General features: G+C 56.7%; 1 protein-coding gene across 1 annotated transcript; it reads left to right on the top strand.

Annotated features, from left to right (window-relative positions):
* Window positions 1-64: 64 nt before the first annotated feature.
* On the top strand, window positions 65-23,794 carry MRS44_001035 (uncharacterized protein; the record flags this gene model as incomplete). Its single annotated transcript, XM_065623536.1, has 5 exons — window positions 65-14,907; window positions 14,966-19,932; window positions 19,992-21,286; window positions 21,379-22,260; window positions 22,310-23,794. 5 exons carry the CDS (start codon window positions 65-67, stop codon window positions 23,792-23,794), a joined length of 23,472 nt encoding a protein of 7,823 aa, XP_065479983.1.
* Between the last annotated feature and the right edge of the window lie 202 nt (window positions 23,795-23,996).

The raw sequence follows: 23,996 nt of genomic DNA on the forward strand, positions 1-23,996 counted from the left end.
ACCATCTCCCTCCTCCACCACACCCCCCGATTCCTCCCATCGACACCCGTAGAGGCCGGCCACAATGATGCGAGATCACCGCTCTCGGGACTCCGAGAGTGCTCGCCGCCGGTGGCACGAGTCTCGCGATGCAAGAGATTCGCGTCAACCACCGTCGCAGCAGCCAACGCCGACTCAGCAATACCCGCAACAACAACAACAACAACCGCCTCCACCACCACCGCAGCAACAACAGTACCAGCAACAGTACCCTCAACAATACCCTCAGCAATATCAGCAACAACGACACCAACAACCCCCCATGTACCAACAGCCCCAGCAATATCAACAATTCCAGCATCAGCAGTATCAAAACTCCCCTCAGCAACAGCAACCTTACAATCAACAACAGCAGTACCCGCAACCTCAACCCTACCCCAACGCGCCGCCGCAGACTCATCCCGCCTATAATGATCCCTACTCACCTCACCCAGAGACACGTCGACCGCAGACGCCTTCGAGCATATTCTCTTCGTCCAGTGACACGTCGTCGTCGCTGCTGGATATCTCGCGATTCAAGGACACAAAGGAATATGGCGGCGTTTTCGGCACCTTCTTCAAGGCGCCTTCGGAGCGCGTAAGGCAGCGTTTGCACAAGAAGAAAAAGAAGCGCCGCGTGCTCTACTTTGGCAATTCGTCATCGTCATCGGTCAACTCGGACTTGGCGTACGGCCAGGGATATGTCAAACAGCCAAAGAGTCGCACTCTTAGCCCTCGGAGTCGCGCTTCTGCTTCAGCCCAAGGATACGCGTCCTCCTCGGGATACGCACAGGGCTATGCGCGCCGAAGACGGTCTTCGGCAGAGGCCTCCGACCGCGACCGCACGCCCACACTCCCGCCCCGGAAAGCAAAGACTGCGGACGAAGAGATCATGGCTCTTGGTCAACAGCTCTCTAATCTAGCCAGGAAGTCCAAGGAGGATGAGATGCGCCGTGCTAGCAAGAGCTCAGGTAAGGGCAAGGCGGCAGCTCTTGGACTTGCAGCAGGCGCGGCAGGCGCGGCAATGGCGTCTCGATACGGTCGACGTCAGGGTCACGGCCTGGGAAACTCCAAGACTCGTGTTGAGACTTCTGACGACGACTCAGACTGGGAAGATGCCTCGGACGACGAATCTTCCTCCACCACTAGTGATAGTGATGGTGCGGTCTCGGCCGCCGACTCGGAGCTTGCTTACGGCACCGTTGGGGAGTCTCTGAGGCCCGCTGTCGGAGTTGCTGCGGCTGCCGCAAGTGCGAGCGCCGCGGCAGCAATGGCTGGCTCACACTCTCACTCAGGCTACCATTCATCTTCGGACTATCGGAGATATGGATACGGATATAATGGAGAGAAGACCTCGATCGTCGATCCCCGGCTGTTCGGACCCTACAATTCGCTGCGAGGCTCAATCAACACCCCGTGTGGCTTCCGGGATGAAGAGCAAGCCGCCGCCTACCGCCGCTCCTCGGGCAGTGTGGCGTCAGGACCGATTCACATGCGGGACAACTACCCAGGTCCCAGCGCTGAGCATTCTCGCTTCCAATCAGAACAAACTTCCCATTCCGCCTCACGCCAGGATCTCTCACACCAGGTTCGACCTGCTCCAGTTCCCCTTCAGCAGCCCGTTCCCAAGGTCCCGGTGTCCTCAAAGGTCTACGAGACGGAGAAGTTTGAGGATTCGAGCCGGAGGGAATCTCGCAACTCTCGCCAGCGGTCTGATGGTAAATGGGGCGACATTGCTGTTGAAGCAGCTGCAGTTGGCGCAGTCGGCGCAGCTGTGGCGTATACGGCTTCGCGCAAGGAAAGCAAGGAAAGACGAGAGTATCGCGAAGATAAGCGTGACCACGATAGTCGACGTGGTCGGGATGAGAAGCGGGAGACCGACTCGAAGCGCCAGGAACGAATTGAGGAGGAGTCTTTCGAGCGAGAGCGCGAGCGACTGGAGTTTGAGCGACAGAAAGCCCTCGAGGCGGAGCAACTGAAGCTTCAGGAGCTCGAACGCCAAAAGGCTCAGGAAATCGAGCGACAGAAAGCTCTCGAGCTCGAGAGGCAGAGAACCCAGGAGCTTGAGCGTCAGAAGACCCTCGAACTCGAACGACAACTGGCTCAGCAGGCGGAACGACATAAGGAACTGGATATTGAACGGCAACGAAACCTGGAATGGGAACGGGAATACCGACGAACGCACCACGACTCCTCTTATTCACAGTATAATGAGCGAAAGTACGAGAAATCCTCACGATATGATGATCATGACGATACCCACAAAGTAACGAAGGAGAAGGAGGTTGAGAAGGAGGAGAGGAGCAAAGTCGACGTTGTAGTTGCGCCTCGACTGGATCGAAGCGAAGGCACAGAATTCCGCATCGAGCATGGACCCGAATTCCAGGTCATGCGCGAGCCCGAGGTTCAGGCTGAGAGTAGCGAGCGCACTACCACTGTCACTGAAGAGAGCCGCGAGCTTCCTCTACCAACTGGTGCAGGCCACCACGTTGTTACGGAGCACGAAGTTGTCGCAGAGACGAGCCAGCCTGCTCAGCCCAGAGACCCGGCCTACGACCCATTCCAGTACCAGGTTTCGGATGACGCTTTCACCATGTCCCAGGCGACTACGCCCAAGCGACCCCTTACGCCTAATGTCGTGACGATTGAACGCGAACCTAATTTTGATGATTCTCCGCCAAGATCGCTGGCATCAGATGCTCGACTGAGCCGCCGGGACTCGTTCGAGATCGAGAGGATGGTTGAAGAGTACCGCAGAGGAACACAGGACGTCATGGAATTCCAGGACCCCCGCTCCGGTCACGGATATGAGGAAGAGGAGCATGAAGCCAAGTCTATTCTTGACGAGGCCAAGCATGCCACTATTCCTGTAGCAGCGGTCGCTGTCGCCTCCGCTGTCGCCGTTGAGAGGGGACGCCAGAGCAGCGAACACGCCAAGGACAGCTCACGAGACAGCTCGCGACAGGAACGAGACACAGTTCAGGAAGAGGCCGATCGATACTACCGAGAGACCTGTATTGCTCGGAAGATTGCCTCCGAGGAGATGCGATCTCGCAGTGCATCTCCTGAGCGATCGGTTGTTGACAAGTGGCAAGACGACAAGTATGAACCCATGACCATTGTCACGCCGCCTGATATGGAGGATAAGCACCCAGACACGAGCCCCTTCGACGGTCCTAATGCGGATGTGAAGATTGACAACAAGATCTATCCTCGCGAGGAGAGACACTACCGCAACCTGGGCGACAACTCTATGGCTCTCGTTCTGAGGTCAAGGGAAGTCTCGCGGGAACGACCTGTCTTGAACCTGATCTATCCCACTCCCGCGCCAAGCCGTCAGCCTTCTCCTGCACCTGAGGAAAAGGAGACAACAAGGGAAATTGAGGAAGTGTCTGCCACTCCTGAGGCCAAGGAGGTCACGGAAGTCACAGAGGTCACTCCCGAAGTCACTGAGATTGCTCCGGAAGCTAGAGAAGTCACTTCCGAAGTCAAGGAGGTCACACCCGAAGACGCGATCGTCGCACCTCGAGGTGATGTTGTTCCGGTTGGCGAGCCGGCCCCCCTTGCCAAATCCGTCACTTGGGGTGAGAACGAGACAAAGAGCTTTGAAGTCGAGACTCCTGAGACTCGTAGCGATTCTGAGAGCTACTTCCACTCCGAGCCCTTGGATAGGACTTCTGATAAGCCCAGGCCACGGTTGAACAAGGCGAGCCGATGGGGCATCTTGGCTGCAGCGATCGCCGGCAGCAGTGCGGAGCCCATCAACGAGCCTGAAGTCGAGATTCCCTCTCACAAGGCTGCGGATATCCCCAGAAGCTATCCCGAGGAGACGAGCCGCGAGGTGGTTCCTGTTTTCTCCGCCGAGGTCTACGACGATGACTCGAGCCGTGAGCCACCAATTCCTGGACCCAAGCCCGCGAGCCCACACCCCGAGCAGATGCCCGGTGGCTACGCCGATGATCTCGAGTTTGCTGCCACTCTTGCCGCTGGTCTGAAGGAGACCGGCTTTGATCCCGAGATTGTCATTGACAACCCGACTTTCCACCGCCGCGACTCTTCGCCGGGCGTGCAAAAGGCGATCGGTGACGCTCACGGCGACGCTCATGTCGACGCCAAGGGCAACTGGTACACACGACCTTACGCAGAGACCGCCTCGGACACCAGCGACGCTCCTGGTAAACTCTTGCCAGAGCAGCAGGGCTTTGTCATTGGCGAGGTTGAGACTCCTCAAGAGGACAACCCCGTGCCGTTTGTGGCTGAGCCCGAAGTCACTACTAAGAGCCCCGAACCTGAGAAGTCAGACCTTCCAAGGGCTGAGGACGTGCCACTTCCCGACGATGATTCGGAAGTCTCGAAGTTGAGTAAGCGACAGCAGCGGAAGCGAGCCAAGTCCGAAGTTGTTGTTGTTCAGGATGACAACAAGGCTGAGGCCACGCCAACAGAGCCCGCTCAACCTCGAGAAGTGGGCGAGGCAGTCTGGGAAGATAGTGCTTGGAAGAGAGGCAAGAAGGGCTGGAAGAGTCGTGAATTCGAAGACGAGTCCGTCTCTCGAGTTTCTCCTCCCGCCGACTATTACCACGACAAGTCTTCTCAGGAGGCACCGGCCAGAGATGTCAGATCTGACGATGGCTGGGATACCGCGCAAGACGAACGACGGAGTCGCGACTTTGACGTCGCCGACGTTGCTCGAGTTGCTGCTCCTGCATTCGCCATTGGCGCATGGAGTACCTACCATGGGCAATCTTCCAGAGACGCTGAGCCCAGGCAAGCTGGGTACCAAGACCAGTGGGATGCTTCAGCAAGACCTTCGGATTGGGCGAACCGCGAAGCTGGCGAAGCTGGCGAATGGGCCGCCTCACAGGGCTCATCTCCTTCCAGGACTTACCATCGATCATTGTCCAGAGATGCCGTTCCGCGAGATGCCACCTCGCAAGACATCCGCTCCCGCGATGATCTTGACACCCCCAAGAAGTCACGGAAGCAGTGGAAAGATGAGGACCACTACTACGAGGACGACAGATCCCGTGTCTCCGCTCCTTCGAGATCTCATCGTCGACACACATCAAGAGATGTCTCGTCTCGAGATGTGCGGTCTGACGACGAATGGGAAGATTCCAAGCGTTCAAGGAGGCACAAGAAGGAGCGTGACGCATACTACGAGGATGATTTGTCACGCATCTCTGCACCACTGGAGCTCCCTGACAGTCGGTCATCAAGGAGACGATCCTCTAGGGATCGGTCGAGAGACCGATCAAGGGACCGATCAAGACACAGATCAAAGCATCGTTCAAAAGACCGGTCGCGAGATAGGTCTCGGCACAGAAGGTCTGATGACGAGAGGGATACTCCTAGGTCAAGGAGGTCCAAGCGTGACTCATATGGCCATGACTCTCCCTCTCGTTCAGTAGTTGCCTCTGAGATTTCAGTCGGCAGCTCTGGTGGCCGGAGAAGCAAGAAGTCCAAGCGCAGAAGCGGAAATGAGGAGGACTGGTATGACTATCGAGATAGCCCACCGGACCGCAGGCGCGAACACTTTGACGACCGGGACGTGAGCTCTGTCGTGTCAGAATCTCGCGGTGATCGACGCGAGTCTGGCCACCGACGAAAGTCTTCTCGATATGACGACGACGACGTCAAGTCAGTTGCGTCTATGCCGGGTTCTTCCCGCAGAGACAAGGATTACAGGGAACGCCGAGATCCAGAGAAGAGATCCAGTGGCATCATCTCCAGCCTCTTCAAGTCCAGTCGCAAGGATAAGAGGGATTCTTTTTTAGATAATGCCGGCACCCTTGGCGCGGGTGTCGGCCTAGCGGGTGCTGCGACCGTCATTGCTGCCTCTGACGCTGCTCACTCCAACGCCGCCGAGGTTCCGTCGGACCAGGAGCATGACAGCTTGCGCGAAGGCCGTCGTGTGCGAAGTTACGAAATCCTCGACCCCGAGGTCGCCCCCCGTGTCTTCAAGCCCGCCATTGATCCTCAGTATGGCGATCTTCTCCCCCTCCCTCCTAGCGAACCTGGCAGTCCCGTCTCTGGACCCGACGAGCTGCCTTCACTGCCTGATAGCCGACCAGACACTCCTCCTGAGGAGCGTGTCATTAGGCGTGATACTCGCACTCACAATCGACGCCGCAGTACCTTTGAGACGCCGACCAAGTCTCCAAGCCGAACAGCCGTCCCTATTCAGCTTCGTCTGGGCCAGAGGTCGAACCCTGCCTCTCCCGTTGGCCTCAAGTCATCTCCCTCAGGCTCTCCCGTTGTGATCAACTCGGACCCTGCTGCAGTCATGTCTCGACGAGTAGCCCGGCCAACTTCATGGGATAGCACCCGCGAGATCATGCCGTTGTATCTTCTTGAGCATTCTCGTCAAGCCCCGCCAACGACCGGTTTGGCTCTTCCTGCACTCCCTCCCAGTGAGCCTAGTGAGGCTGGATCCAGGCACTCACCCAGTCCTGAGGCCGAGTTCCACCAGCGCGGTGATTACTTTGACCTGGATAGTGCTCAGTTTTTTGATCCTGCTCTCCATATCGACACCAATGTGCCTCAAGCTGCACGCAAGAACTCTTCCACAGGAACTGACGAGTCAACAACCCCTCGGGCCCTGTTTCACCCTGAGCTCCCAGTTCCCGACTTCACAGAATCTCTTGACCGGGAAGCACCTCGTGAGAGCTCTGTTAAGGCCCCATCTCTGCCAACGACCCCACAGCCTGTCCCCGTCGAATCGACAAGCAAGGACATGGGCGCTGAACTTCTCGCCATGACGCCTTCTCCGCGTGAGCCTGCTTTCCCTGTGGCTCCCGCCACTCAATCAGTTACTCCTGAGGATCTTACTTCTACTGATGAGCACTTCTCCGACGCCACCGAGGCCCAATCGCCTCGAGGAACTATTTCCAAGGCCTTTGACGATGTCTCCTCAGTGGGCACCGTTGAAGAAATCCCTTTCAAGGGTCCTGCTCAGCCTGAAGTCGAACCTGCTCCTCAGCCTGTCGTTGAGTCTCCTCAAGTTACCCCAACAACAGAGGCTGCTGCCATTCCTGTAGAGGAACTTTCCACTGAGGAGCCTGCCATCGCGGAGCGTGCTGCCCCTCTTGAGCCCGTTGTTGAGGATGTTTCGAGGTCTGTCGACGCACCTGGCATCGAGCTACCCACCGAGAAGCCCGAGGTACCGGAGCCTGCAACTGAGGATCGGTCAATCACCGTTGAGCCGATTGCTGAAGATCTTCCGAAGCTTGTTGAAGAGCCGACTCCTGAGCTGCCCATCGACCATGCCGACCTTGTCTACGAGCAGCCTATAGTCCTTCTTGAGCCTATCCCTGAGGAGCCTGCTGACTTTGCAGAGGAGCCTACTCCTGAGCCATTCACCGAGAAGACCGGAGACCTGGGGACTGTGATTGAAGCGTCAACAACCGAGGAGCGTGCAGCTATTCTTGAGCCTATCCCCGAAGAACCCGAGAAGCCCACAGAGCTGTCGTCCTCTGACTCGCCCACGGAGAAGGTTCAGGATGCGCAGCCTACAGCCATCCTTGAGCCCAAGGATGGAGACGTTTCCAAGGCCGCTGAGGAACCTCTCTTTGAGGTCGCCGCCGAGAAGGCAGAGGAAAAGGTGCCCGAGTTCGTCTCCTTGCCCGTTGGAGAGACCGTGGAGCCCATCGTCGCTGCGCCCATGATCGAGGGATCACCGAGAGAACTAGAGCCCGTTAGCAAGGAAGTTGCTGACCTGGTCCTCGAGGATGTGACCAAGCCTGAAGGAACCCCTGAGGTTGCCAAGCAGTCAACTGACGATATTTCTCGCGAGATCCAGCCCGACCTTGCCGACATGACCGCGACAAAGATTACTCCTGATGCTATTGTCGAGCCTCAGCCTCAGCCTCAGCCTGCTATCGAAGCCACTGCTGAACCAACTTCTGTCACTGTCGAGCCTCTGGAGCAACCCGAAGTTGAGGACAAGTCCCGCAAAGCCAAGATGGAGTCTATCGGGGAGGCTGTGGCCGAGCCCGCCGTCACAGCGCTCACCCCCGATGCCATTCTTGAGCCTTTGGCAGCGTCTGCCCCTGAAGCCGCCGCTGAGCTTCCTCCTGTAGCTGAGGACAAACCCACTGAGCCTGTCGTCGAAGACGTGGCCGAGCCCGCTGCCGCTGCCGAGACCGTCATCGAAGCCCCTGCCGAACCCTCTACTCAGGCAGCTCCTCAGCGTGCAGAGAACGAATTCACCACGGAAGAATGGCAAAGCCTCTCAGCAAAGGACAGGAAGAACATGAAGAAGAAGCTCAAGAAGAAGAATCTGGAGCTTATCGTCAAGGATTCCTTTGAGGTCGCTGCCCCCGTGGAAGAAGCTGCCAAGGATGAGAAGGCGGAGCGAAGCGAAGAGACTACTGCCAAGGACGAAGCTCCAGAGACAACGCCGGCCACCACTGAAGTAGAAAAGACTCCTGAATCATCAGAGGAACCGACCACAAACATTTCTGCTACCCCGGCTAAGGTAGAGGCCGAGCCCGAGCCTGAGTCCACCGAGAAGGAGCTTCCCAAGGTTACCGAGCCTGAAGAGTTGCAACCCAAGCCTGCCGATGAAGTGCCAGCGGCTGAACAGGAGCTCTCTCGGGAGCCAGAACCCGCTGTTGAACAGGTCTCCGACAATCTTCCCGTTGAGAAGGAAATCGCCCAAGAGCCAGAGCCGGTTCCCGAGCCGGTTCCCGAGCCCGAAGCATCGGTCCCAGAAGCAGTTGTGGAGGCCAAGCCCGTGACTGTTGAAGAGCCCGCAGAGTCCCCTGCTGTCAACGCTGAGGCGGTGGCCGAGGAGCCAGCCCAACCCCAGTCCAAGAAGAGCAAGAAGAAAAAGAAGAAGGGAAAGCAAGTGGTGGAAGAGCAGTCAACCCCTGCCGAGCCTGAAGCTACTGTTCAGGAAACAGACAAGGAGGCTTTCGATGCATGGGCCGAACCAATTGCTCCTGTTGAGCCCTCCCCAGATGCTCCCGCTGAACCCTCAGATGCTCCAGTTGAGCGCTCTCTTGAAGAGGCTATTGAACCCGCATCGACTTCTGTCGAACCTACGTCGGATGCTCCCGCTAAGCTCTCAGATGCGCCTATCGAGACCCTACCGGAAGCACCAGCTGAGCGCTCTCTCGAGGAGGTTGTTGAACCTACAGAGGCTCCTGTCGAGCCTATCCCCGATACCCCCGCTGAGTCCTCAGATGTTCCTGCTGAGCCTTCAGGTGCTCCCGCTGAGACACTGCCGGAAGCACCGGTTGAACGTTCCCTCGAAGAGGTTGTTGAACCCACAGTGGCCACTGTCGAGCCTATCCCCGATACCCCTGCCGAGCCCTCAGATGCTCCCGCCGAGACCGTGCCAGAAGCACCAGTTGAGCGCTCTCTCGAAGAGGTTGCTGAACCCACAGCGGTCCCTGTTGAGACAGCACAAGAGCCCCTTGCCGAGCCAACTCCGGATGTCGATGCTTTTGATGCTTGGGCACAGCCAGATGCTCCTGTGGAGACTGTTGATACTGTCGAGTCCAAGTCGGAGACCCCTGCTGCTACTTCTGAGGCAACGCCTGAACCGTCCACCGAGGCAACTCCTGAAGAGACTCCATCCAAGTCGAAGAAGAAGAAGAAGAACAAGAAGAAGAAGGGCGCCAAATCTGAAGAAACAGCTCCTTCTGCCAACCAGGAAGCTTCTTCTATGCCCGAGCAACCTCTTCCAGCCTCGGAAGACAAGACTGAGCAGCCTGCAGAGGCCGACATAACCAAGGACTTGCCCCGTGACTCGCCTGCTCCAGTTGGTATAGCTGAACCCGAAAGTACTGAGACCCCCGCGCAGGAAGCCGGATCAACAGACCCGACCGAAGCTCCCCAGCCTGAGACTTCCTTGGAGGGTGAGACCGAAAAGAAACCAGAGGAGAACGTGTCTTCCTCTGCAGCTGAGCCAACTGCGGATAATGATCATCAGCTGGCCGAGCCCGAGGACTTGCCGAACCCTACCGAGGCACCCAAGTCCCAGGACGTCGATGAACCCGCCTATTTGCCCTCAAGCATGGGTCTCCACGCTCCCCAGAAGCCTGCGCAAGAACAATCTCAGAACCGATACTTCCCCTCTACCTTGGGCGTCTCTCCCGCCACAAGAGGATTCGCTGCTGTTGGATCCGCTTGGAGAAAGATGTGGGGATCTCCCGCTCAGGTGAAGAATGACTCCCAATCGATAGAGCTTGAAGCCGATCAGATTGACAAGACGGTTGATGATGAACGGGAGCCTGTGGTTGCGGAAACCGCTCCATCTCAAGAGGAGAGGCCTGTTGATGTGGCTGAGCCTGAGACTGCTGTTGTAGCCGAAAATGTGGACGAGAAGGCAGAAACGGTTACTGAGAAGGCACAAACCGGTGAAGTCAAGCCCGACACTCCTCCAGCAGACTCTGATCTGAACGCCCCTGTTGCCGACGCGGCCCCGACCACGCTAGAGTCGCATATCTCAGAGCCACTCTTCTCCCAGGGAGATGCACCTGTCGAGGAGTCTCAAGCAACTTCTATTGGCCCGGAGCCCTCTCAAGTCGATGACATGACTCCCGCCACCGAAGTTGTGAGCCGCGATATTCCTGCTCAGGATGAGCCGACACCTGCTCCTCAAGAGGAGTCTATCAAGATCGCCGAGAATGAGCCTTCTACCACAACAGAGAACGACGCCATCAAGCCAGACCAGGACGACACAGTGAAGCCCCTTGAGGCCGAGCCTGTCGAGACTAGCGAGGAGCCAACCCTCAAGACACCTGTAGAAGAACCTATGACGACCGGTGAAGATATTGCAGGCCAAACAACAGTGGTTGCCGAACCACAAGCAACTGACGAGGCTACAAGATCGACTGACGCCCCTGAGACAGTCGAACCTGAGTCCCCTGTTTCGAAGAAGAAGGCCAAGAAGAACAAGAAGAAGAAGAAGAAGAACCAGACCAGCCAGGAGGAGGCACTGGAGGAGGAAGTCAAGGACGAAGCTGCTCAAGGCGACGCCACGGTCAACCAGGAGGAGGAGAACAGGAACAAGCCCGCTCTGGAAGAGACTAAGGCTAATCAAGAGGAGGAGGTTAAGAACGACCCTGCTGAAGATGAGGTTAAGACTCAGGGGGAACAAGCCAAGCTCAGCACGAAGGAGGAGGTTACTCAAGATGATACCCCGGCCAACCAGGAGGAGGTTAAGAACGAAACTGCCGAAAGTGAGCTCAAGACTGAGGAGGAAGTCAAGCGTGAAGTGGAGGATGTGACCGTTCGAAGCGAGAGCGAGAGCAAGGATGAACCCAAGGTGGATGAGGCCATTCCAGGACCTACCGAACCTCCAGTCGAAACGAAGGTTGCCGCAACTGTTGAGACACCTGCTCTGCAGCCTACAGAGGAAGCCATACCTGACACCCCCAAGGAAACTCTGGCTGAGGAAAAGTCACCTCAACCCGAAGTTATCGAGGAGACTTCCGGGGACAAGCAAGTGGAGGAACCAACCCCAGAGCAACCAACGGATGCACCTCTCGACCTCGGTGACAAACCGTCTGTCAATGAACCTCAACCTCAACCAGCCTCAGAGACAGAGACAGCGACCAAGGAAGCTGAGGCAGCCAAGGAAGCCAGGGAAGCCGCAGATAAGGCTGCTCGTGAAGCTGAAGAAGCCGAAGAAGCTCGTGACGCTGATGAGATGGCAGCCCTGAGGGAAAAGAGGGCGCGAAGGAAGGGTCGTCTCTTGAAGAAGGACCAGCAACGCCTCATTGCCCTTGAGGAAAATGCTACCAGGCGGGCAGAGGCCCGAGCAGCTCGCGAAGCCGAAGAACAGGCCGCCAAGGAACTGGTGGAGACAGCCGCCGCTGAAGCTGCCATTGCCGAACCTGTCGCCCAGGAGCCTACGGAGGCTGAGGGTGTTGCGCCATCTGAGACCAAAGAATCCCAAGACATCGACGCCCCAGATGATGAAAGCCAAGCCAACAAGGAACTTGAGGTCTCCGAGGAACGCCCAGAAGAGACATCGACCGAAGATGTGCCAAAAGACATCACCGAAACGACTGAAGTTGTTCAGCCTGAAGCACCCGCAGAAGCACCCGCAGAGGCACCCGCCCCAGACAAGGCCGAGGGAGTTGAAGGCGATGTCGACAACGCCCCATCTGCTTCAGAGCCGCAAGATGCCCCTGCCGAAGATGACGTTGCTGAATCGGTGAGCGGGAAAAAGTCCAAGAAGAACAAGAAAAAGAAGAAGGCGGTCAGTTTCGCCGAGACCGATGCGGCTCAAGATACTCCCCAAGACAGCACTGAGCCATCTTCTATTGGACAAGAGCCTCTAGTGCAGGAACCAGAGCAGCTTGAGGAACCGACCGCAAGCAAGGAAGAATCTAGCCCTGCTGAGGAACCTACACCCAGCCTTCCTGTAGAGGAAACTCGCACGCCATCTGCCGAAACCGAACAACTCGAGGCGCCTGCACAAGCTACACCGGTTGAAGAGCCTGCACAGACTGAACCTGTCGATGCACAGGCTGAAACTGCCAAAGACACTGCGGTGGACGAAGCTGAAGCTCCCGCTGAGAAGAAGAGCAAGAAGAAGAAGAAAAAGAAGAAGAATGCTTCTTCAGATGATTCTGAGAAGCAATCCGAAGCCGACTCTTTACCTCAGGAGACTCCCGAGCTCGCTGCTCAAGAAAACGCTGCCACCACCACTGAAGAACCAACCCCTCGAGATGTCACATCGGAAGAGCCGAAGGATGCTGTTCTGCCAGAAGCATCTCTGGAAGCATCTGACAGCTTGGAGCATGGTGGCGGCGAGCCTGTAGAGGCACTTTTCCCTACCGACGAGGCTGCGCCGCTCCTGGAACCAGAGGAGGTCGACGTCGTCTCCGAGGTTGTCCCACAAAACGATGAGCAGACACAGCCAGCTGATGTCGAAAACCCCGTAGAAACTCCCTCTGTCCAGGAACCACCAACGGACGTTCAGGCCACCGAAGTGCCGGATGCCTCTGCTGCCGATCAGCCTCCCGCCGAAGAACCCGTCCCGACCACTGAGGACCCCGAAGCCGCCTCTCCAGCAAAGCTGTCCAAGAAGGAGAAGAAGAAGAAGAAGAAGGCAGAGAAGAAGAAGGCAGCGCTTGAAGAAGCCGCAGAGCCTGACTCTGGTCTTGCCACTCCATCTGAAGACCCCGAACTTGTACCCGAACCTGAGGCCACCGATCCCCCGGCCGAGACACTCCCGGATCCTCGCGAGGACACCCCAGCGGAGCCCGAGAAGACCGAAACTTCCAGCGCAGAAGCCGCTCCTGAAGGCGACCCTGCGACGCCAGCCGACGATACCAATGTACCGGATTCCACCGAGTCCGGAGAACAATCTGTTCCAAGTGAAGAACCAGCAGCTGGTCCTGAAGACGAGCGGGGTGGGTCCAGTCTGAAGCAATCCCGTACGGACGAAAAGAACAAGGCTAAAGACAACCATTTTGAAATCCAGCAGGACCCCGAGACCAATCGTCCAACGGAACCGGAACCGGAACCGGAAAAGCAGCACGCCGCCGACGCCGCCGTTGATGAGGCTAGGAGCCTTGGGCCCTCCGAGAACGAACCGCGGGAGGAGGACAAGAGCAATGCTGGTGATCTTGAAGCCCCTGTCGAGCCCGAGGCAAAGCTGGAGCCGGAGCCGGGACTGGAAACTGAGAAACTGGAAGACAATGAGGGAGACGCTGGCCTGTCCAAGAAGCAGAAGAAGAAGCAAAAGCAAAAGGCTAAAGCATTAGCTGCCTCGGAGTCCTCAGCCGAACCGGAGACACCCAAGGAGACCGAGGCATCCCCTGAGGAACCAACGGAACCTGCGGTTGGAACTGGTATCGATCCTGAGTCGAAACCCGAGGCTGAAAATGAGCCTACGGCAGATACGTCTGCCGAGCCAGACAATGACTCTGGCCCCAAGATTGAGAATGAAACACTCCCCGATGTTGAGGAGACTGTACCTATAGTTGAGCCTGACACTGAAGCTGAATCGAAGCGCGAAACTGAGACTCAACCTCTCGTCAACCCCGATGCTCAATCTGCGGTTGAGCCAACCACTGCCGAGCCCGAACTTGAAGCCGACGTCTTGATCTCAAAGCCTGAGTCTGACCAGCAGACAACTTCCGAACAGGAGACCATTGTTCCTGAGTCGGAGATTGAGTCTGGAAAGAAACAGGACCAGGCCGAATCGCAGCCCGATACTAAAGTCACAGCTGAGCAGGAACTTGCGAATGAACCAACCTCTGAGCCACCGACTCTGCCTACACCAGCGTCGACATTTGATGAACCGAGGGATTCTGTGCAACCTTCTGAATCAATTGTCGAGACGGAGCAGCAGCCTGTTATTAAGCCTGAGTTGGAGGCTCTGGAGAAGACAGCCGAGGACTCTGCGCCCGCCCTCTCAAAGAAGGACAAGAAAAAGAAGAAGAAAGCAAAGAGCGAGGAGAAGCCCGCCGAGCCCCCGCAACAAGCAGATTCTTCAAAGGAGGTTGAACCCGCCCAGGCTGTCGACCCACAGCCAGTTGAGGCTTCTGAGCCTGTAGTTGAACCCGTCGTCGCCGCTGCTCTCGAGTCCACACCGCCTGTTCCTGAAGCGGCCCCCAAGTCAACAACGGAGCCCGTCATAGAACACGTCACTGAGGATGACACTCCCGCCTCCAGGGGCGAGCGGACCAAGCAGGGAGATGAAACAGAGTCTGCCATACCAACTTCAAATGTTCCCGAGCCAACCTCAGACGACGCCAAATCTACTCCCGAGTCTGCCGAGCTAATACCCGAAGTTACTCAGTCCACTCCTGAACCTTTCGAGGAGAAGCCCGAAACTACTGACCATGCAGTGGAACCTGCAGGTTCTCCTGTCGTGCCTCGTCCCTCGACGCCGAAGGCCATCGAGCAAGCCCCTCTCTCCACGTCAACGCCGACTGAGACGGCTGAGCCTACAGTGGAGCAGCATTCAGAAACAACCCAGGGAGACCCTGCTTGAACCCGAATCTTCAGGTGCCCATGAGACAACTCCTGCTCCCGAGGTTGAAGCATCGCCAGCAAACGAAGCTGTCCCCGAAGCTCAAGCTCAACTAGACAAGGAGGGTGACGATGCCGATGAGGGCTTGACAAAGAAGGAGAAGAAAAAGAACAAGAAGAAGAAGAAGAAGAAGGGAAAGGGTACAGAGACTGATCCCTTGGAAGACACGGAGAGCCTCGTCGAAACCGCTCCCATCTCTGAGACCGCAGCTGTTGAGACGAGCGAGCCTCATCCCACTTCTGAAAGCCAGCCTGAACCTGTGCAGCTCGAGGCTGAGGCGACACCGGCAGCTGAATCTGCTACTGCTGTTCCCGCTTCATCGGAAACCGAGACAACTGAACTTTCTGGAACTCATGCGGCCGTCACCGAGGCCGACCCGGTGGTCACAAAGCCTGAGGTTGGACTTGAATCAGAGCCGCAGGAAGCTCAGATCAATAAGGACCCTCAGCCTGAAGGAACCCCTCAACCTATCGATGTTCCTGCGTCTGAAAGTGGCGCCTCCAAGTCTGCCCATGAACCACAGGAACAGAGCCAGCACGTACCTGAACCTGGTTCGGGACCTGTCGAGGTTCAAGACCAACCAAGGAGTACTGAGGAAGAACTCGACCAAGACCTTACTCTGTCTACGAAAGTCAAGAAGAAACAGAAGAAAGGCAAGGAGCCCGCCCTGAGTGCTGAAGAAGACCTAGGGACTCCTCGGGAAGCCCTGGAGTCTACTGCTCTTCCGACCGAAGCCATCGGGCCGGATTCCTCGAAGGAGGTAGATGCTTCAGCCCAACATGTTCAACTGCCGGACCCTACCCCTGTGACTGAGGAAGTGGCTGTCACTGGTGAGGAGAAGCAAGCTAACCTGACTGACGATAGTCCTTCTGCTGAGCCTACCACGTCGGCAGAAACGATTCAAACGAGTGAGCAAATGGATGCCGCCACGTTTCCTGAAGGCATCGCCACGACTGAGCCTATTGCGCAGCCGTCAACAATTGACAAGGATGAACTGTCCGATCAGGCTCAACCCTCCGAACAAGCAGTAACCACTGATAACGACAAGCCTGACGAGGCATCACAATCCGCCCAACTCCCTGACGTCGAACCTGAGTTGACTCCCGTGCCTGAAGTCTCTCAGCAGGATGTGGCCGAGGAAGTTCAAGAGGTCCGGGGCGAGGATCCAGCGCCTTCCACTCCCAAGAAGAACAAGAAGAAGGGAAAGGGAAAGGAAACTAGTCAAGATTCTGAGCCAACGGCCGAACCCACGCCAATCACCGAGCCTATCGAGCCCTCTCTAGAGCCTGTCGCGGAGCCTGCTAGCGAGCCTACCCACCTGACAATGAAGCCGGAAACCATCACTCAAGAACAAGACAAAGCCATCACTGGAGAGATCCCTGCCACTGACCTGGCCCAGACTTCCGCCGAGCCCCAGCAAGTCTCCCCTGAGATGAGTCCTGAGCCCATCAAGGAACTTGACCCAGCCTCTACTACCCATCCTCCTGACTCAACTGATGCTGCTCCTGAGACTCCTGCCCCGCTCTTGGATGCTGACCGACAAGCCGGGGATGAAGCCCAACCACCGGTGCTGGACATACAAGACAACTCGGCTCCCCATGTCCTTGACCGCAACCTTCGTGATGAAGTGGAAACGACCCCCTCAACTCTCGCGCCAACTGAAGCCGCAACAGGAGCCTTGAGTGTCCTAGAGCCTGTCATTCCTGAGGTGGAAGTGGCGCCTGCAGTCGAGCGTTTAATTGAACCGCCAGCTCAAGCACAAGAAACGGATGACATGGCTGGTCTTTCCAAGAAGGAAAAGAAAAGGAGGAAGAAGGCAGCCAAAGATCTCGCCGCAAAACTCGCAGAATCTCAACCCACGACGTCCGATACTTTGGCACCTGAGCCCACTCAACCTGGGTCCTCCAAGGACGCGACCCGAGAGGCTGAGACGGTGCCAACTGTGGGCAGTGATTCTCTGCTAGAAGCCGAGCCAACACCTCAGAAGGAGGCCGACAAAGAGACTCAGCCCTCTACCCAAACCCAGAACGAGGACCCTCTGGAACTCGTCTCTGAAGCTATTCCCGTGACTGAGTCAACGACACAGGCAACAACTCAGGCACCTCCAGAACAGGAACCATCCCCGAAATCGCCGACTGAGCAGGCACTAAGAGAGGTGTCTGGGCCCCTGACAGCTGAAGCAGTGACCCAGGCTACAAGCTCCGAACCATCCACCCAAACTGAGGAGGCAACGAGGGCGCAGACTGAAGCAGTTAGTGAGGCTGTTGCTGCGGATATCCCCCAACCAGAATCCAGTCAAGTCCAAGATTCTGTTGATGTGCACCGAGCCCAGACAGAAATTTCGATTGAGTCGGATCAGCAAAACGAACCCTCATCGAAGAAGAGCAAGAAGAAGAAAAAGAACAAGAAGTCTGCTCTGGACGCAACAGAAAGCTCTGAGCCTAGTGGTGAGACAGCACAGTCTGCAGGACCTGAACTGGAACAGGACGCTCAAGCTCCTACTGTTACAACTGCGCTGGAGGACAAGTCAGGCATAGCAACCACTCGTCTCGATCTCAGCCAGTCGCCTGGACCATCGGAAAAGCCTCCACAGACAGCTGACGAACCAGTACAAACCGAGAAGGCCGATGAGGGCTTCTGCCGAGATCTAATCCTTGAGCCAGTCGACCCAGCCGAAACCGAGGCCCCGGCTCAATCCTCCGAGGGCTTTCGGGAGCCCCAACACGACCTCGAAGGCGAACCTGCCCCTACCATGCAAGGACCTGGTGACTCTATGACTCGGGATGCACCAACAACCCAGATGGAGTCTGAGTCAAGAGAGTCATTACGGCCCCAGGAGACAACCGCCGTCGAAACGTCGGAGTTGCAGCTGAACCCCCCCGCTACAATTCTCGAGGAAACGAGCCCCTCTAGTCGCGATATTCTCGCCGATCTGGACCTCACCCAGCCTGAGCCTGCCCAGCAAGAGCCGAGAGACAAGGAGCAGGGCACTGAGGTCACCACCCCTTCTAGAAAGGACAAGAAGAAAAAGAAGAAGGCGGCCAAGTCCTCAGCCCCAGAGTCTCCTGCCCCTCTCGAGCCTACCGATGCGGTTGAGGGGCAGCTTTCCGTTGCTGGGCCTTCACTCGACCAAGTCGACGAACAACTCAAAGAGCCAGAACCAGCTGCCCCCGCCCATCTGAAGGTAGAAGAAAATGCAGAGTATCCTGACAACATCCGAGCTGACAACCTTTTGGGACAAGAGATCAACAAAGGAGATGAGGTGAAACTGCAAGAGCCCTCGCTAGAACCTCCTTTCGACCGCTCAGTCGAAGCGCCAGCCCAGCCTTCAGTCGAACCCCCTACTGAAGGATTGGTCGAGCTTCCAGTCGAACGTCCAGTCGAGCCCGAGAACGCGGAGGTCGCTCAAGATACTACTAGCCCAGCTCTATCGAAGAAAGACAAGAAGAAGAAAAAGAAGGGCAAAGTAGTTGACACTCAAGCAACTGAGTCGACAAGCCTTCCTGCGCCAGCAACTGAGGCACTTGACAACACGGCTCAGCCTCCAGCCGAAGACCTGACCCGGGCTGCAGACGAGCAAACCGAGTCACCTGTTCTGACTGCTGATGCGACCAAGTCTACAAAACTCACAGAGCGAGATGTTGCCCAGACTCAAGAACTTGAGGCACCAACCGAAAAGCCTACTGAAGCCTCAGACCTCCGCATCGACCTGCCAAAAGAAGTCAATGAGCAAGTATTGACAACCGGGCCCGAATCAGCACCACAGACCGTTGCTTCTAATGAGAGTGCTGCGATGGACGTTGATGCTCCTATCTCTGCTCTAATCGGCGCTCTTGTACCTCAGGCTGCCCCTGTTGAAGAGCCTGTTCCTCAAGCCGACGCTTCCCCTAGCGCTGCTCCCAAAGATGCCACCTTGGAGAGTGGACAAGCCTCGACCGCTGCCTTGGCGACAGAACAGCCAGAAAACGACCCATCTACCAAGATGTCAAAGAAGCAAAAGAAAAAGGCCCAGAAACTGGCTCGTGAGAAGGAAATTGCAGAGCGAGCTGCCGCTGCGGGGGAATCCATAATCTCGGAACAGCAAGATGCGCAGCCTGCACCTGTCGAGGAAGAGCCACCACACCCTCAAGGGGCTGATACATCAGCCGCAAAGATCGAAGCAGACGTCCGTTCATTGGCTCCGGTCGAGACTCCTGCTGAAGAACTGATTCAGCCCAGCGATGATGTTCTCGTGAAACCCGAGGGTTCCAAGAAGAAGCTGAAGAAGGGAAAGAAGTCTCAGCAGGGCTCGGGCACACAGACTCCTGCCGAAGTCGACGAGGCTCGTGTTGAGCCTACGACCGTGCCCATTCTCTCTCCAGAGCCCTCCCCTGTCCCAGATATGGCCGCGAATGTCAACGAATCGCAGGCCCCGGCATCATCTGCCAAAGCATTTATCGACGGCATGTCTACGGTAGTCGCGTCAGTTACTCAAGATGACCAAGAAAAGCGCGGTGACCCCAGCGACAAGATTCAAGCACCAGCCGTTGAGATCGAGACGTCGGCACCGGAAACCGACAAGCCAACAGAGAAGAAGCCCGATGCGGACCATCTCACTCAAACTGCTGATATGACTGGACCGCGAGCCTTGGCGGATACACCAGCGGAGCAGATAGCTGATGACAAGGCTGCACCAAAGAAGACCAAGAAAAGTAAGAAGACAAAGACTGTGCTCTCCGAGCCGAGACTTGAAGAGGCACCCAGCGCTTCTTCAGAACCTGCTCCTCCAGCTGCAGATGATGTCAGGGTGAAAGACATGAGCCAGGTCGAGGTGTTGCAGACAAGCGCCCGCACCGAGACGGAGCACCACATGTCTGATGCACCACGAGGTTTGGCTTCGGCCACTGCAACCAAACCAATTCTTGGTGAAGACAGTACCAAAGCTTCTTCTGAGGAGCCAGTTCCTCGAGCTCCTTCTGTTAACCTCGTCGAGTCACCCCCGAGACAATCCATTCTCCCCCCTTCTCTGAACAACCTCTTGGCTCACTGTTGCCACTCACGCCCGTGGTTTCTGCGGAAGAGCCACCCCCAAGCCAAAAGGCTGAGAGCAATGAATCTGGAGCCGTTGTTCCCATATCAAGAGAGCTGTCCCTCAGTCCTTATTCGGCAGCAGAGGCAGGGCGAGCTCTTGATTCAAAGAAGAAAAGGAGGGCCAACAGAGTGCCCAGCAGTGTTTTGCCATTCGGACTCCCGCAGCCCACACCAGAGGCGACCCCAGAACCCGAGTCACCAATAGCTGACCGATTGATTCTACTCGGGGATCACACAGGTTCCAAACTCAGGGGCATCGATGATACTCTTTGGGAGCTTGGTTCAAGTATCGAGAAACATCAACCGCGGAACCTGACTGCCATGGTCAAGTCCAGAGCGTCTGCTGAGCCCTCAGCAGATACCCTTCCGTCCTCTCAAGATGATGTAGCGGTCTTCCATCAAGAATTGGTTCAGCAAGAGGAGAGAAACGACAAGAATAAGGCAACTAGCGATCTTGACTTTCCGGGTCCTCATCAAGACCATGTCGGTTCCAAGGGCGCCGAAAACATAGTCTCTCCCCAGCCAACCAAGGACTCACCCTCTGGCGAGGCTCTTTCAATGGGCAAGCCACCCAAAACTCCCAAGGCAACAGATAAGACCCCATCCCAACGGGCAGCCAAGGAGACCAAATCAACTGTCGCTGACATTTCAGCGGCAGCCGCTGCTGCGCTGGGGGGCATCGCACTTGTGGATAAAGTTGACAAGAGGAGGAGCAAGGGAAAGAACAAGGATGAGAACAGACACCTGGATGATGAGGAAGATGATGATTTGTTGACGCGCGAACACCGAAGCAAAGGCAAGGATCTCATGTCAATGGATACCAAGAAGGAGGAAGAAGCCAAAGAGGTCAAAAGGCGTGGTGATCGCCGGGGTGAAGCATCCCGCAACGTCAAAGACAAGGAGATGGAGGAAACCGTTCGGGATGCTGCCCATGATTCCAAGGACAAGAGCAAAGCGAAGGACAAGAAGCCCTCGCACAAAGGCAAGGACGTGGAGCTGTCAAAGGAGATCTCCACACCCAACAAGCCAAGCAAGGACAAGCACACGGATAGGGATGAGGACAAACTCGAGCGCTCAACTGCAGCCAAGAGCAAGGCACCCGAACCGGAAAGAGGATGGAAGGACACAACACGACAAGGCACACACATGGACACATTTGACATGATGGAAAGCCCGATTCTCGGCCGAGGAGATCTGGTACTTTCACGAACTTCTTCCCCCAGGGCCTCCTGCGCCTTGGACCGGACGTTGGGGAACCCATGAGTGGTTTGCTACGAGAGGACAGCCAGCCACCGACACCAATGGGGGACATGGGATCAGAGGTCAGCGACCTACGCCGATCCCCCTCCAGACTTTTGGCTCCGGTGAAGGAAGTTCCCGAGTCAGAGGCCGAGCCATCCAAGTCCAACTGGAAGACACCTGACGCCAAGCGCGACAGTGGACTTGTTGGTGACGCAGCGAGCTTTCAGAGCCGAAGCAAGCGGCTAAGCGAAGAAGCGCAGCGCGACAGTGGTCTCGGACAAGAAACACCTACCCAGAGAAGAAGCAGACGACTCAGTCAAGAGGCGCATCGCGACAGCGGAGTTCACACGGGTGAGCCTGAACGTACGGTGCTCCGAACACCAGAGCCAAGAAGCGAACGGAAACTTCGCCGTTCGCCCCGGGGCACGCCAGTACTAAGAGAGCCGTCCACGCCGGGACCAACACCAGAACCCGAAAAGAGGGAGCGGAAGCAGTATGGCGCTCTCACTCCAGTGGGCGCCGCGGCGGCGGCAGTGACAGCGGGAGCTGGATTAGCGGCCCTACGAGGACTCTCCACGCCAACACCAGCACCAGGGGCAGCACCAGCCTCTTCAGCCTCAGTGGCGGGCCAGCGCAGCGTGTCAGATAACGCCCCCGTATCCCGCCAATCAACGCCGAGTATTCTCGAGGGCCCAGGGCGACGAGCCGTTTCCAACACCAGCCTCTCCCGTCGCCGGACGCCGGAGCCACTAAAGTTCCGGCCTGAAAGCCCAGGCATCCGCACCTCCACACCGCCGCTCCGTCGGGTCGACAGGCGAATGAGCGGTGATCTTCGTTCTCTTCGCCAACAAAACAACACCACGCCCGCCAGTTCCACGCCCGTCGCAAATGAGGGTCGAGCCCGTGCCAAGGACATGGCCGACGTCTACGTAGGTATACTCAGAACCAATTGTTAGCCTCACTGACACGTTCTCACAGGATGGCTACGGCGAGGGCCGCATCGGTTCACCCCGATCACCCACCCGGCCCCACAGCATGCGACGCCGACAGAGTATGCAGGTGCTTGAGCTTGAGAATAAGGTAGAGCAGCTGCTGGCTGAGAACCGAATGCTCACCGAGGCCCGCGCCATGGCTGAGACGAGCATCAGCCAGCGGGCCGCCTCCACCTTGGCTGACCGCGACGGCGAGATCGACAGTCTCAAGCAGACTCTGCAGTACCTCCAAAACGAAGTCTCCCGCCTGACCGAGGTGAATATTGGCCTCACCAGTGCTAATGCAGAGCTGGCAAACAAGGAGACGGGCCGTGTCGCCGACCTCGAGGCCCGAAACGCGAACGTCACACGCGAGCTCTCCGAGGTTCGACGCGCCCGAAAAACGACCGAACAAACCCTAGAAGCCAAGGACGCAGAGATTGCCGCGTTGCGTGCCAAACTCAATTCCGCCAAAGAAAAGATCCGTGATTTGCAGCGTCAGATTCTCGAAACCAAGGCTGCTGACGACGCCTTCCTTAACATCCGCGACGAAGATCACTTTGATCACCGTTGCCAACAACTATGCTCCCATGTCCAACAATGGGTGCTCCGATTCTCCAAGTTCTCCGACATGCGCGCTTGCCGCCTGACAAGCGAGATCAATGACGAGAAGATAATTGACCGCCTCGACAATGCTGTCCTGGACGGCTCCGATGTCGACATTTACCTTCGGGACCGAGTAAAGCGACGTGACATCTTCATGTCCATGACCATGCACATGGTGTGGGAGTTCATCTTTACCCGCTATCTGTTTGGCATGGATCGAGAGCAGAGACAGAAGCTCAAGTCGCTTGAGAAGCTGCTGACTGAGGTCGGCCCTCCCGAGGCGGTTCGCCGATGGCGAGCCGTCACCCTTACATTGCTGTCGAAGCGTGACAGCTTTAAACGCCAACGCGATCTGGATACAGAGGCCGTTGTCCAGGCCATTTTCCAGACGCTTTGCAAGATCCTCCCCCCACCGTCAAACCTGGAGGATCAGATTCAATCTCAGCTACGACGTGTCATGAGAGAGGCTGTTGGTCTCTCGATCGAGATGCGTACGCAAAAAGCTGAATACATGATGCTACCGCCCCTGCGTCCCGAGTACGACGCAGACGGTGAGCTTGCCGCCACTGTTTCGTTCAACGCATCCATGATGAACGAGCGCAGTGGCAGCGTTACCATGTCCAACGAGGACCTCGAGGCTCAAGGAGCCATTATCCGAGTTGTTCTCTTCCCACTGGTCGTCAAGAAGGGAGACGACAATGGACGGGGCGACGAAGAGATCGTCGTCTGTCCCGCTCAGGTGCTCATTGCTCGGTCCAAGAGCATCTATCCCGCCTCGAGCGACGGCGGCAATGCCTCTGCTGGCGCGCGAAGCCACATCAGCGTCACGACAGAGAGCATGGTGCCGCAGCCCGCTGAGGCGGAATATCTAGAAGGGGGGATTTAGGAAGGATTTGGGAACGATACCACCGGAAAAGGGATATGGGCGGTGTTTTTTGGTTTGATCGTTCAGGTATAACGCATATCTAACGAACGACGTTTCCTTTGTCTTTTTGGATTTCTATTACACATTTTGGTTTACGATCTCGGAGGGGAAAAAAGGCTCTCACGATCTCAGTCTAATGTTGCTCGACACCTGTTTTCTTTTT

The sequence above is a fragment of the Fusarium solani genome (genome assembly GCF_023522795.1).
Source record: "Fusarium solani strain SB1 chromosome Unknown bctg00000000, whole genome shotgun sequence".
Classification (NCBI taxonomy): Eukaryota; Fungi; Ascomycota; class Sordariomycetes; order Hypocreales; family Nectriaceae; genus Fusarium; species Fusarium solani.